Raw genomic sequence first — 13,836 nt, 5'->3', positions numbered from 1 at the left:
CATTCCCTGGCTGATGTATGAGTCTATGTGAATCTGATGCATCTGCCTGCATCTTATTGACTCCTGTTACAATTTTGGGCCATTCTGAAGACAAGGCTCATTAGTCTCACTAGTCCTGTGTTGCTCAGTTGGTAGAGCAGCGCCAGGGTTGTGAGTTCGATTCCCACAGGGGACCAGTATGAAAAAAGTATAAAAAAATGTATGCACTTACTATTACAAGTCTCTCTGGATAAGAGCGTCTGCTAAATGACTAAAATGGAGTCTGCATGTTTAGGGCAGTGCCATTATGCCATTTCCACATAATTATGCCCACCAACGCCTCCATTGATTCGCTATTGATGACCCGGTGACCTTGTGTGCCCCTCCCTGCCAGGTGTCCTACGTGAAGGCCATTGACATCTGGATGGCCGTGTGCCTGCTGTTCGTGTTCGCTGCGCTGCTCGAATATGCGGCAGTCAACTTTGTCTCGCGGCAACACAAGGAGTTTATCAGGCTGAGGAAGAAGCGGCGGCGGCAAAGAATAGTGAGTGTATATATTATACAGTAGCAGTCAAAAGTTTGGACACACCTACTCATTCAAGGGTTTTTCTTTATTTTTACTATTTTCTACATTGTAGAATAATAGTGAAGACATCTAAACTATGAAATAACACATATGGAATCATGTATATCCAAAAAAGTGTTTTATATTTTCTATTTGAGATTCTTCAAATTTGACACTCTTTGCCTTGATGACAGCTTTGCATATTATTGGCATTCTCTCAACCAGCTTCATGAGGTAGTCATCTTGAATGCATTTCAATTAACAGGTGTGCCGTGTTGAAAGTTAATTTGTGTAATTTCTTTCCGTCTTAATGCGTTTGAGCCAATCAATTGTGTTGTGACAGGGTAGGGGTGGTATACAGAAGATAGCTCTATTTGGTAAAAGACCAAGTCTATATTATGGCAAGAACAGCTCAAATAATCAAAGAAAAACACAGTCCATCGTTTCTTTAAGACATGAAGGTCAGTCAATGCGGAACATTTCAAGAACTTTGAAGGTTTCTTCAAGTGCAGTCGCAAAAACCATCAAGTGCTATCATGAAACCTGCTCTCATGAGGACCGCCACAGGAAAGGAAGACCTAGAGTTACCTCTGCTGCAGGGGATAAGTTTATTAGAGTTAACTGCACCTCAGATTGGAACCCAAATAAATGCTTCACAGAGTTCAAGTAACAGACACATCTCAACATCAACTGTTCAGAGGAAACTGTGTGAATCAGGCCTTCATAGTTGAATTGCTGTAAAGAAACCACTACTAACTGACACCAATAAGAAGAAGAGACTTGCTTTGGCCAAGAAACACGAGCAATGGACATTAGTCCGGTGGAAATTTGTCCTTTGGTCTGATGAGCCCAAATTTCTGATTTTTGGTTCCAACCTCTGTGTCTTTGTTGGACACAGAGTAGGTGAACAGATGATCTCCACATGTGTGGTTCTGTTATTTAAATTTCGTTATCAATGTTCATAAACTTCAATTAATCTACTCAGTCTGCAACCCAGAGTTTGTAAGATTCTGGTTGAATGAAACAGACGAGAGTCCCAGCTTACAATAGTCAAAATGCTTATTCACGAGAGTACTCTGAAGTTCATTATACAAAGACATCCATTTTAAAGTTCACTTCCTACCTACGCACATACATCCACACAAACAGTAGATATCCTACGCACACACGAACAGTAGGTGAGTTGTGTGCTTCTCCAGAGTTCTCACCACTGTGTATCACTACCCAGCGCTGTCCATTCCATTCCAATACTCCCTTTCCCATCATAAGTTTCTCAGAGTTCTAGCCAGGTCGAGCCAAACACAGTTGTAATTGTTCTCGGTATTTTCTTCGGCACACACATACACACATCTCCCTCCCAGTCCAACCTAGTTGGACTTATGTTTAATAATTTTATTATTCATTATACTGCTACATAAACAACTAATTACTAATTAGTTACGTTTCAGGGTAGAATTATTTAATCATTACCTTTAAACATATAAATTATTTTATCAGGTTCCCACCGTTAATCACGGAGGAAAAGGTGTGAAGGTGTGGATGTGCTTTGCTGGTGACACTGTCAGTGATTTATTTGGAATTCAATGCACACTTAACCAGCATACCTACCACAGCATTTTGCAGTGATACGCCATCACATCTGGTTTGTGCTTAGTGGGACTATAATTTGTTTTTCAACAGGACAGTGACCCAAAACACACCTCCAGGCTGTGTAAGGGCTATTTGACCAAGGATAGTTATGGAATGCTGCATCAGATGACCTGGCCTTCACAATCACCTGACCTCAACTCAATTGAGATGGTTTGGGATGAGTTGGACCGCAGAGTGAAGGAAAAGCAGCCAACAAGTTCTCAGCATATGTGGGAAAAAGCATTCCTCATGAGGCTGGTTGAGATAATGCCAAGAGTGTGCAAAGCTGTTAACAAAGCAAAGGATGGCTACTTTGAAGAATCTCGACTATAAAATATATTTTGATTTGTAACCTGTTGAGGACAGACGTTCCGCTAGCGGAACCCCTAGCCAACAGCCAATGGCATCGCACGGCGCAAAATACAAAACCAACTAAAATACCACAATTCAATTTTCTCAAACAATCAACTATTTTACACCATTTTAAAGATAAAACTCTCGTTAATCTAACCACATATATGTTACATAAACCCAAACCACAGCTAAATGCAGCACTAACCTTTGATGATCTTCATCAGATAACACTCTTAGGACATTATGTTATACAATACATGCATGTTTTGTTCAATCAAGTTCATATTTATATCAAAAAACTGCTTTTTACATTAGCATGTGATGTTCAGAACTAGCATACCCACTGAAAACTTCCGGTGAATTTACTAAATTACTCATGATAAACGTTCACAAAATACATTACAATTATTTTAAGAATTATAGATACAGAACTCCTTTATGCAATTGCGGTGTCAGATTTTAAAATAGCTTTTCGGCGAAAGCACATTTGTACATAGCTCGGCCATCACGGCTAGCTATTTTGACACCCAAGTTTGGGGCTCACTAAACTCAGAATTACTATTAGAAAAATTGGATTACCTTTGCTGTTCTTCGTCAAAATGCACTCCCAGGACTTCTACTTCAACAACAAATGTTGTTTTGGTTCCAAATAAGCCATAGTTATATTCAAATAGCTCCGTTTTGTTCGTGCGTTCAGGTCACTATCCGAAGGGTGACACGAAGGCGCATTTCATGACAAAAAAATTCTAAATATTCCATTACCGTACTTAGAAGCATGTCAAACGCTGTTTAAAATCTATTTTTATGCTATTTTTATGCTTTTTCTCGTAAAATAGCAATAATATACCAACCAGGCAACGTTGTATACATTCAAAGGCAGAAAGAAAAAAATGGAGTAGTCTCGTGAACGCGCATCTCAGACTCACTGTCCCCAGGCTGACCACTTACAAATTCTGCTGCTGTTCTTTGCCCAGAGACAGCAGACACCCCATTCCACTTTCTGGCGGCTTTAGAGAGCCAATGGAAGCCTTAGAAAATGTCACGTTACAGCACAGATGCTGTATTTTCAGGAGAGATGCAACAGAAGGACAACAAATTGTCAGACAGGGCACTTCCTGTATGGAATCTTCTCAGGTTTTGGCCTGCCATATGAATTCTGTTATACTCAGACACCATTCAAACAGTTTTAGAAACTTTGGAGTGTTTTCTATCCAAATCTACTAATTATATGCATATTCTAGTTTCTGGGCAGGAGTAGTAACCAGATTAAATCGGGTATGTTTTTTATCCGGCCGTGAAAATACTATTCCAAAGAAGTTAACACTTTTCTGGTTACTACATGATTCCATATGTGTTATTTCATCATTTTGATGTCTTAACTATTATTCTACAATGTGGACAATGAGTAGGTGTGTCCAAACTTTTGACTGGTACTGTATGTCCACTGTATGTCCACATCTTTTGTCTATTTTTGGCTCAAAGAAAGTACTGTACTTTTGCTGAATTTGGAATGAAGCAGATAGCATTTCCTGCACTCAGCAAAAAGCAGATTAGCATTTCTTAGGAATTAAGTTTTGCAGCAGCTGAGCACATCATTCTTTCAGGACCCTTGAATTATAGACAAAAGCTGAGAAAAAAGGTACACAATCAAATGTGCAACTAATATCTGATTGGTATTAAAAGAGAGAATATTATGGTTTCAAATTACATTTTTCCAATCTATGTATTGCTCCTTTCCCTGCGGAGGCCATGGCCTTGGCCAGTCAACCGCCGAGTGTAGAGTCAGAGAGGAAAGTGAACGACCTGCCTGGCAACAACACTGTCAGCACCATCTACCACGGAAACCTGAATCAGCACTGCAGGGCCTGTGCCAGGCTAAAACTGACCCTGTATCACCTCTGACCCCAAAGTGAATGTTCCATCACCTCTGTCCACTCAAACTGAATCTGTTGACCCCCAAAACCGAATGTCTTCCACCACATCTGATCCCCAAAGCGAATATGTTCTGCCCCTGCCCCACCAAGTGCAAGTTTTGCACTGAAACAAGCCCCTTTTGACCTTTCTCTCTCTCTCTTCCCCCCTGGTCTGCTCCTGCCCTTCACGCCATCCTAATTCTAAACATTAAATTAAAGTCTGATGTAATTCTGTGTCATCAGCTCCAGGTGTGTACTCTCCGGGGGGGGGGGTGTTTCACCTTCCCTGTCTTCTCAAGAAAGCACAAAGACTCTTCTTTTTCAGGACATCCTCTGCTCTGAGGGTGTTGGCATGTAGTGATCGCTTAATACTGAGAGATCTTTTTGTTGAGTAAAAAATATACCTCCAGTGCCTTTAGAAAGTATCCATACCTCTTGACATATTCCACATATTGTTGTTACAGCCTGAATTCAAAATTGATTAAATATAATTTTTTTCTCACCCAATGACATAGTGAAAACTAATTTTAGTAAATTCACTGAAAATATAATACTGAAATATCTCATTTACATAAGTATTCATACCCCTGTGTCAATACTTAGAAGCACCTTTGGCAGCGATTACAGCTGTGAGTGTTTCTGGGTAAGTCTCTAGGAACTTTCCACATCTGGATTGGGCAACATTTGCCCATTACTCTTTTCAAAAATTTTCAAGCTCTGTCAAATTGGTTGTTGATCATTGCTAGACAACCATTTTCAGGTCTTGCCATAGATTTCCAAGTAGATTTAAGTCAAAACTGTAACTCGGACAGTCAGGAACATTCACTTTCTTCTTGGTAAGCAACTCGAGTGTAGATTTGGCCTTGTGTTTTATGTTATTGTCCTGTTGATAGGTGATTTAATCTCCCAGTGTCTGGTGGAAAGCAGATTTAACCAGGTTTTCCTCTAAGAATTTCCCTGTGCTTAGCTCCACTCCATTTCTTTTTTACCCTGAAAAACGACCCAGTCCTTAACGATTACAAGCATACCCATAAAATGATGCAGCCACCACTATGCTAGAAAATATGGAGAGTGGTACTCAGTAATGTGTTGTACTGGATTTTCCCCAAACATAACACTTTGTATTCAAGACAAAAAGTCAATTGCTTTGCCACATGTTTTGCAGTATTACTTTAGTTCCTTGTTGCAAACCGGATGCATGTTTTGGAATATTTGTATTCTGTACAGGCTTCCTTATTTTCACTTTCAATCAGGTTATTATTATGGAATAACTATAATCTTGTTAATCCATCCTCAGTTATCTCCTTTAACAGCCATTGAACGCTGTGTTTTAAAGTCACCATTGGCTTCATGATGAAATCCCTGAATGGTTTCCCTCCTCTCCAGCAACTGAGTTAGAAAGGACACCTATATCGTTGTAGTGACTGGGTTTGTTGATAAACCATCCAAAGTGTAATTAATAACTTCACTACGATCAAAAGGGATATTCAGTGTCTGTTTATTATTATTTTTTTATCCATCTACTAATAGGTGCCCTTCTTTGTGATGCATTGGAAAACCTCCCTGGTCTTTGTGGTTGAATCTGTGTTTGAAATACACTGCTCGCCTGAGGGACCTTATAGACAACTGTTTGTGAGGTAGTCATTAAAAATGATGTTAAATACTATTATTGCACATGTAGTGAGTCCATGCAACTTATTATGTGACTTGTTAAGCAAATGTTTACTCATGTAGGCGTGCCATAACAAATGGGTTGAATACTTTTTGACTAAAGACATTTCAGCTTTTCATTTTGAATTAATTTGCAAACATTTCAAAAAACATTATTCCATTTTGATAGTATGGGTTATTGTGTATAGGCCAGTGACAAAAAAAATCCAAATTTTATCAATTTTCAATTCAGGCTGTAACACAATTTTTTTTGAAAAAGTCAAGGGCTGTGAATACTTTCTGAAGGCACTGTGCCTGTTTAATTTCTACTTGCTGCTCTGCTTTGGATAAACGGTTTGTTCACTCACAGCCAAGTTCACTCACAGCCAAGGAACAAGGCAGGCATGTCGGAGAGGAAAGAATTCTCGTAATTGAAGAAAGGAACTTAGAGAAGAGCTGAAGTTGGGCTTTAAATGGGGGGCATATTGCCAACTGGCCTTCACTAAAGCCATTTCAGATGTTAGGTAGACCACTAGTACTTTGAAGTATCATGCACACTTACTGTAGACCCAATGTACAGCTACCACAGTAGCTATGGTGGAAAAGATGTGGAAAGTAGGAAAGGATGTCTGCATGTCATTACTCAGTGCCAATTCTGCGCAGCTATGAGATGGCAATAGCTAGGCAGAATCCCAAAGACCTGCCAAGGGTCAGGGAAAGAGACACCCGGGAGGGTTTGTGAGGTCGTCATTAGGTAGTCATTAAAAATAATGTTAAATACTATTATTGCACATATAGTGAGTCCATGCAACCTATTAAGCAAATGTTTACTCATGTAGGCGTGCCATAACAAATGGGTTGAATACTTTTTGACTAAAGACATTTCAACTTTTCATTTTTAATTTATTTGCAAACATTTCTAAAAACATAATTCCATTTTGATATTATGGGGTATTGTGTATAGGCCAGTGATGACAAAAAAATCAATTTTCAATTCAGGCTGTATCACAAAAAAAAGTCCTGCCAAGGGTCAGGGAGAGAGACACCCGGGAGGGTCAATTCACTCACTGCCTTTAACACTGACTACTAATAACCCAATTTAGATCCCACATCCCACCTTCCCCTGCCAAAGCGCATCTCTCAAGGTGTGAAAGGACTGTCAACGTTAAGCTACATGCCTATTAATATTCTCCACAAAGATAGGGAATATAGCATCTCACTCTGCATGGAAAGAGTGCCCCGCCATCCATCATTGGTAATGCCCATTGTGAGTTTTTGTCGGGACCCTGACTTTTCACTCCGGCACCTTGATAGGTCTATTATTTCAGAAGTTTATATTCAAAAAAAGGCTGTGTCCTTAGCCTACAAAGAGAAATGGAGGTACATTTTTTTTACTTTGGTAATTAAAATGGCCCTTTCGCGTTAATGATACTGTTCCTCTCCAGCTGCCCTCCCTCTGTGTAGAGACTCCGGAAAGGCAGATGACTGAACAAACTTGAACTTAGACCGCTGGATTGATTAAACACCATCTCTCACAAATCATCCATGACACGAGGCAAATTACAACATAGTAAACTGGAAATAGCTCTCCCCTTAAAGCCCGACTGCACTTCCGGATTTGGCCTCGTTTTAGATTTGGTTCATTAAGAAACGCTAGTGGCAATGATTGAATTGAAATAGGTGGTGGTTTCAGAGTGTGGTTTGATGTGGATGTCTCTTTTGTGTGTTCGCAGGTGGGAAGAGTTAGACAAATTATTTTGCCAATTAGCTTCAGCCGGCTGGCAAAATAGGCTATCCAAAGTCTAACCAATCTCTGGGGCTAGTTAGGAACTGTCAATAAATTACACAATGTAAATGTGTCAATATTTTCATGTTGTACACATTTTAGTTTTCTCTTTAAATGCTTTCAATATTTGTATATTCATTTCTACTATTTATAGTTGGTTTGAGGTTTTTAAGTAATTGAAATGTGGAGCCAATTTTAACATATTGTCCCATGTAGCTTAACCCTCAACAAGACAAAGCTGCTCTTCCTTCCAGGTAAGGCCTGCCCACTTCAAGACATCTCCATCACGGTGGACAACTCAGGTTCATGATCTACAATATCCGTAGAGTACAACGTTTCCTCACACAAGAAGCGGCACACCTCCTAATCCAGGCATTTGTCATCTCCGGTCTGGACTACTGCAGCTCTCTGTTGGCTGGGCTCCCTGCTTGTGCTATCAAACCCTGGAATTTATCCAGAACGCAGCAGCCAATCTGGTGTTCAACCTTCCCAAGTTCTCTCATGCCACCCCGCTCCTCCGCACACTCCTCTGACTTCCAGTCGAAGCTCGCATCCACTACAAGACCATGATGCTTGCCCAGGTGCTTGCGTCTGCCACCTCTGGTCTGTTGGCCATCCTCCCTACGGGAGGTCAGCTCCCACTCAGCCCAGTCAAAACTCTTCTTACTACGACTGTAATATGTGGTTGATTCACATAGCTATCTTAAGATAAATGCACTAACTGTAAGTCGCTCTGGATAAGAGCATCTGCTATAATATATCTTTTTTTTTTACAAATTACATTGTGTAATTTAACTACGGTCCCTAACAAGCCCCACAGGGATATGCAAAGTCAATGCAAATTGACCATGGGCATTACGATTTGATCGCATGCAGCTGCCAAGCTGTTGGCCTGTGGGCAGGATTGAAAAAAAAAACCTTCACTTAGGTTGTGATTTCTCACAAAACTCAGTTTTGGACAAGACTGACTTTATGACCAAAATGACACTTTGTAGTAAACTTTGACAGTAGAATACATGGTTATGACTCATATCGATGCCACATAGGCTGTTTTCTAAATGAGAAGTTGTTTTTAGGGGCAGTTGCACTTTAAGTCCAGACATGCATGGTGTTTTTCATTTTAAGTTGAGTAAGTAATGCCCTCACCCTGTTGCCCTTTTCCTACGTTACACCCCAAACGCCTGCATCTGAGAATTACCCACTGGGAAGAAATATGAGTTAATGCCAGTTGACAGTGAGAAGCCAATCTGTGTTCTCTTTTTGCTTCATTCCCCAGGAAGAGGAACTGGTGAGAGACAGCCGTGGGTTTTACTTCCGCGGCTACGGACTGGGTCACTGCCTGCAGACCAAGGACGGCACAGCGGTGGAAGGGGCCACAATCTTCGCCCCGCCGGTGTCCACCGTGTACGATGGCGAGGCGGTCCGCAAGCGCTTTGTGGACCGGGCCAAGCGCATCGACACGATATCCCGTGCAGTCTTCCCTCTGAGCTTCCTCTTCTTCAACATTTTCTACTGGATTACCTACAAAGTGCTGCGACATGAGGACATCCACACAAATTTGTAATACGCTCTCTGCTCTACTCCCCACGACCTCTAATTGTTACATGCTACATTTTTTTTCTTCTTCTTTCAACCAAAACTGCCTACATTAAAAGTGTTTCAGAGGCATATGCTTCGCAACAGTTGCCATTGATGCTAAAAACTCTGTGCTCAGGTGCGTCTTCAGGATTTCAGAGAGCGAGAGAGAGAGAGAGAGAGAGAAAGTGTGTATGAAAGAAAGTGAAGATGTGAATTTAAACTGGTGTTAGAGTGCTGTTTGTTATTGCGTTCTCTTTTATCTTAGTCATCTTGTTTTGACTGGATTACAACAGAAACATAATAATGCTAGTCTTTGAACTTCTGCCTGACCTCTGAACTATGGCTAAAGGCAGATACCACAAGGGAATATTAGTCATGGCTGGATGGATACTACTGACTTGAATTTTATCAATCAACGCATCTTTGAATGAATGTAAAAAAAGAGGCTTTTTTACAACTTTACAATGCCAAACAAATGGGGTGTGAGGGAGGGATTGGGGTCTTTGATATTTCTGGATTTAAATGAGGTGATGATATGTTGTTTTAACTACATATGACAATAGATTATATACAGTTCATTCGGAAAGCATTCAGACTTGTTCCACATTTTGTTACGTTACAGCCTTATTCTAAAATGTATTAAATCGTTTTTTCCCCCAATCAATCTACACACCATACCATATAATGACAAAGGAAAAAAAACATTTTTAGAAAAACATTTTTATTTTAATAAAAAACAAATAAACGAAAAAACACATTTACATAAGTATTCAGAACCTTTACTTAGTACTTTGTTGAAGCACCTATGGCAGCATTTACAGCCTCGAGTCTTCTTGGTATGACGCTACAAGCTTGGCACACCTGTTTTTGGGGAGTTTCTCCCATTCTTCTCTGTAGATCCTCTCAAGCCCTGTCAGGTTAGATGGGGAGTGTTGCTGCACAACTGTTTTCCGGTCTCTCCAGAGATGTTCGATCGGGTTCAAGTCCAGGCTCTGGCTGGGCCACACAAGGACATTCAGAAACTTGTCCCGAAGCCACTCCTGCATTGTCTTGGCTGTGTGCTTAGTGTTATTGTCCTGTTGGAGTGGGAACCTTTGCCCAGTTTGAGGTCCTGAGCGCTCTGGTTTTCATCAAGGATCTGTCTGTACTTTGCTCAGTTCATCTTTACCTCGATCCTGACTAGTCTCCCAGTCCTTGTCGCTGAAAAACATCCTCACAGCATGATGGTGCCACCACCATGCTTCACTGTAGGGATGGCGCAAGGTTTCCTCCAGATGTGACGCTTGTCATTCAGGCCAAAGAGTTCAATCTTGGTTTCATCAGACCAGAGAATCTTGAGCACAACTGCATCCTGTTTCCGCTGATTGTACAACTTAATTGGAGTCCACCTATGGTAAATTAAATTGATTGGACATGATTTGTAAAGGCACACGCCTGTCTATATGCTTCTGTCATGTGCTGTTTACTGAGGAGTGGCTTCCGTCTGGCGACTACCCGATGGTTGTCCTTCTGGAAGGTTCTCCCATCTCCACAGAGGAACTCTGGAGCTGTCAGAGTGACTATTGGGTTCTTGGTCACCTCCCTGACCAAGGCCCTTCTCACCTGATTGCTCAGTTTGCGCCGGAAGACCAACTCTATGAAGAGTCTTGGTGGTTCCAAACTTCTTCCATTTAAGAATGATGGAGGCCACTGTGTTCTTGGGAACCATTAATACTGCAGAAATGTTTTGGTTCCCGTCTTCAGATCTGTGCCTCGACACAATCCTGTCTCGGAGCTCTACGGACAATTCCTTCGACCTCATGGCTTGGTTTTTGCTCTGACATGCACTGTCAACTGTGGGACCTTATATAGAAAGGAGTGTGCCTTTCCAAATCATGTCTAATCAATTGATTTTACCACCGTTGGAAACAGGATGCAGCTGAGCTAAATTTCGAGTCTCGTAGCAAAGGGTCTGAATAGTTACAGTGGGGAGAACAAGTATTTGATACACTGCCGATTTTGCAGGTTTTCCTACTTACAATGCATGTAGAGGTCTGTAATTTTTTATCATAGGTACACTTCAACTGTGAGAGATGGAATCTAAAAAAAATCCAGAAAAATCACATTGTATGATTTTTAAGTAAATAATTTTCATTTTATTGCATGGTATAAGTATTTGATACATCAGAAAAGCAGAACTTAATATTTAGTACAGAAACCTTTGTTTGCAATTAGAGATCATACATTTCCTGTAGTTCTTGACCAGGTTTGCACACACTGCAGCATTTTGGCCCACTCCTCCATACAGACCTTCTCCAGATCCTTCAGGTTTCGGGGCTGTCGCTGGGCAATACAGACTTTCAGCTCCCTCCAAAGATTTTCTATTGGGTTCAGATCTGGAGACTGGCTAGGCCACTCCAGGACCTTGAGATGTTTCTTACGGAGCCACTCCTTAGTTGCCCTGGCTGTGTGTTTCGGGTCTTGTCATGCTGGAAGACCCAGCCACGACCCATCTTCAATGCTCTTACTGAGGGAAGGAGGTTGTTGGCTAAGATCTCGCGATACATGGCCCCATCCATCCTCCCCTCAATACGGTGCAGTCGTCCTGTCCCCTTTGCAGAAAAGCATCCCCAAAGAATGATGTTTCCACCTCCTTGCTTCACGGTTGGGATGGTGTTCTTGGGGTTGTACTCATCCTTCTTCTTCCTCCAAACACAGCGAGTGGAGTTTAGACCAAAAGCTCTATTTTTGTCTCATCAGACCACATGGTCATTGGCAAACTTCAGACGGGCCTGGACATGCGCTGGCTTGAGCAGGGGGACCTTGCGTGTGCTGGAGGATTTTAATCCATGACGGCGTAGTGTGTTACTAATGGTTTTCTTTGAGACTGTGGTCCCAGCTCTCTTCAGGTCATTGACCAGGTCCTGCACTGTAGTTCTGGGCTGATCCCTCACCTTCCTCATGATCATTGATGCCCCACGAGGTGAGATCTTGCATGGAGCCCCAGAACGAGGGTGATTGACCGTCATCTTGAACTTCTTCCATTTTCTAATAATTGCGCCAACAGTTGTTGCCTTCTCACCAAGCTGCTTGCTTATTGTCCTGTAGCCCATCCCAGCCTTGTGCAGGTCTACAATTTTATCCCTGATTTCCTTACACAGCTCTCTGGTCTTGGCCATTGTGGAGAGGTTGGAGTCTGTTTGATTGAGTGTGTGGACAGGTGTCTTTTATACAGGTAACGAGTTCAAACAGGTGCAGTTAATACAGGTAATGAGTGGAGAACAGGAGGGCTTCTTAAAGAAAAACTAACAGGTCTGTGAGAGCCGGAATTCTTACTGGTTGGTAGGTGATCAAATACTTATGTCATGCAATAAAATGCAAATGAATTACTTAATCATACAATGTGATTTTCTGGATTTTTGTTTTAGATTCCGTCTCTCACAGTTGAAGTGTACCTATGATACAAATTACAGACCTCTACATGCCTTGTAAGTAGGAAATCCTGCAAAATCGGCAGTGAATCAAATACTTGTTCTCCCCACTGTATGTAAATAAGGTATTTCTGTTTTTCATTATCAATAAATTTACCAACAATTCTAAAAACCAGTTTTCACTTTGTCGTTATGGGGTATTTTTTGTAGAGTGATGGGTAAAAACAATTATTTAAATCAATTTTAGAAGGCTGTAACGTAACAAAATGTGGAAAACGTCAAGTGGTCCAAATGCTTTCCGAAAGCACTGTATATGTGTGTTTATATATACATACAGTACCAGTCAAAAGTTTGGACAAACCTACTCATTCAAGGGTCTTTCTTTATTTTTACTATTTTCTACATCAAAACTATGAAATAACACATATGGAATCTTGTAGTAACCAAAAAGTGTTAAACAAAACAAAATATATTTTATATTTGAGATTCTTCAAAGTAGTCACCCTTTGCCTTGATGACAGCTATGCACACTCTTGGCATTTCTCAACCAGCTTCATGAGTTAGTCACCTGGAATGCATTTCAATTAACAAGTGTGCCTTGTTAAAAGTTAATTAGTGTAATTTCCTTCCTTCTGAATGCGTTTGAGCCAATCAGTTGTGTTGTGACAAGGTTGTGGGGGAATACAGAAGATAGCCCAATTTGGTAAAAGAACAAGTCCTTATTATGGCAAGAACAACTAAAAAAAGCAAAGAGAAACGACAATCCGTCATTACTTTAAGACATGAAGGTTAGTCATTACGGAACATTTCAAGAACTTTGAAAGTTTCTTCAAGTGCAGTCGCAAAAAAACATCAAGCTCTATGATGAAACTGGCTTTCATGAGGACCGGCACAGGAAAGGAACGTATGCGGCAGAGGAGAAGTTCTTTAGAGTTACCAACCTCAGAAATCGGCAATTAACTGCAGCTTAGA

General features: G+C 41.0%; 1 protein-coding gene across 1 annotated transcript in view; it reads left to right on the top strand.

Annotated features, from left to right (window-relative positions):
• The window catches only part of LOC115205050 (glycine receptor subunit alpha-4-like), a 111,176-nt gene extending 101,133 nt beyond the window's left edge, over positions 1–10,043 (top strand). The window contains exons 8-9 of the mRNA XM_029770616.1: positions 374–523; positions 9,153–10,043. Of these exons, the coding sequence (XP_029626476.1) occupies positions 374–523; positions 9,153–9,440 (438 nt within the window). The 3' untranslated portion in view covers positions 9,441–10,043. The remainder of the gene's footprint in view (positions 1–373; positions 524–9,152) is intronic.
• Positions 10,044–13,836: the final 3,793 nt, after the last annotated feature.

Source organism: Salmo trutta, chromosome 13 (assembly GCF_901001165.1).
Source record: "Salmo trutta chromosome 13, fSalTru1.1, whole genome shotgun sequence".
NCBI lineage: Eukaryota > Metazoa > Chordata > Actinopteri > Salmoniformes > Salmonidae > Salmo > Salmo trutta.
Note: the sequence above shows the minus strand (reverse complement) of the source record. Positions and strands in the feature narration are given on the sequence as shown.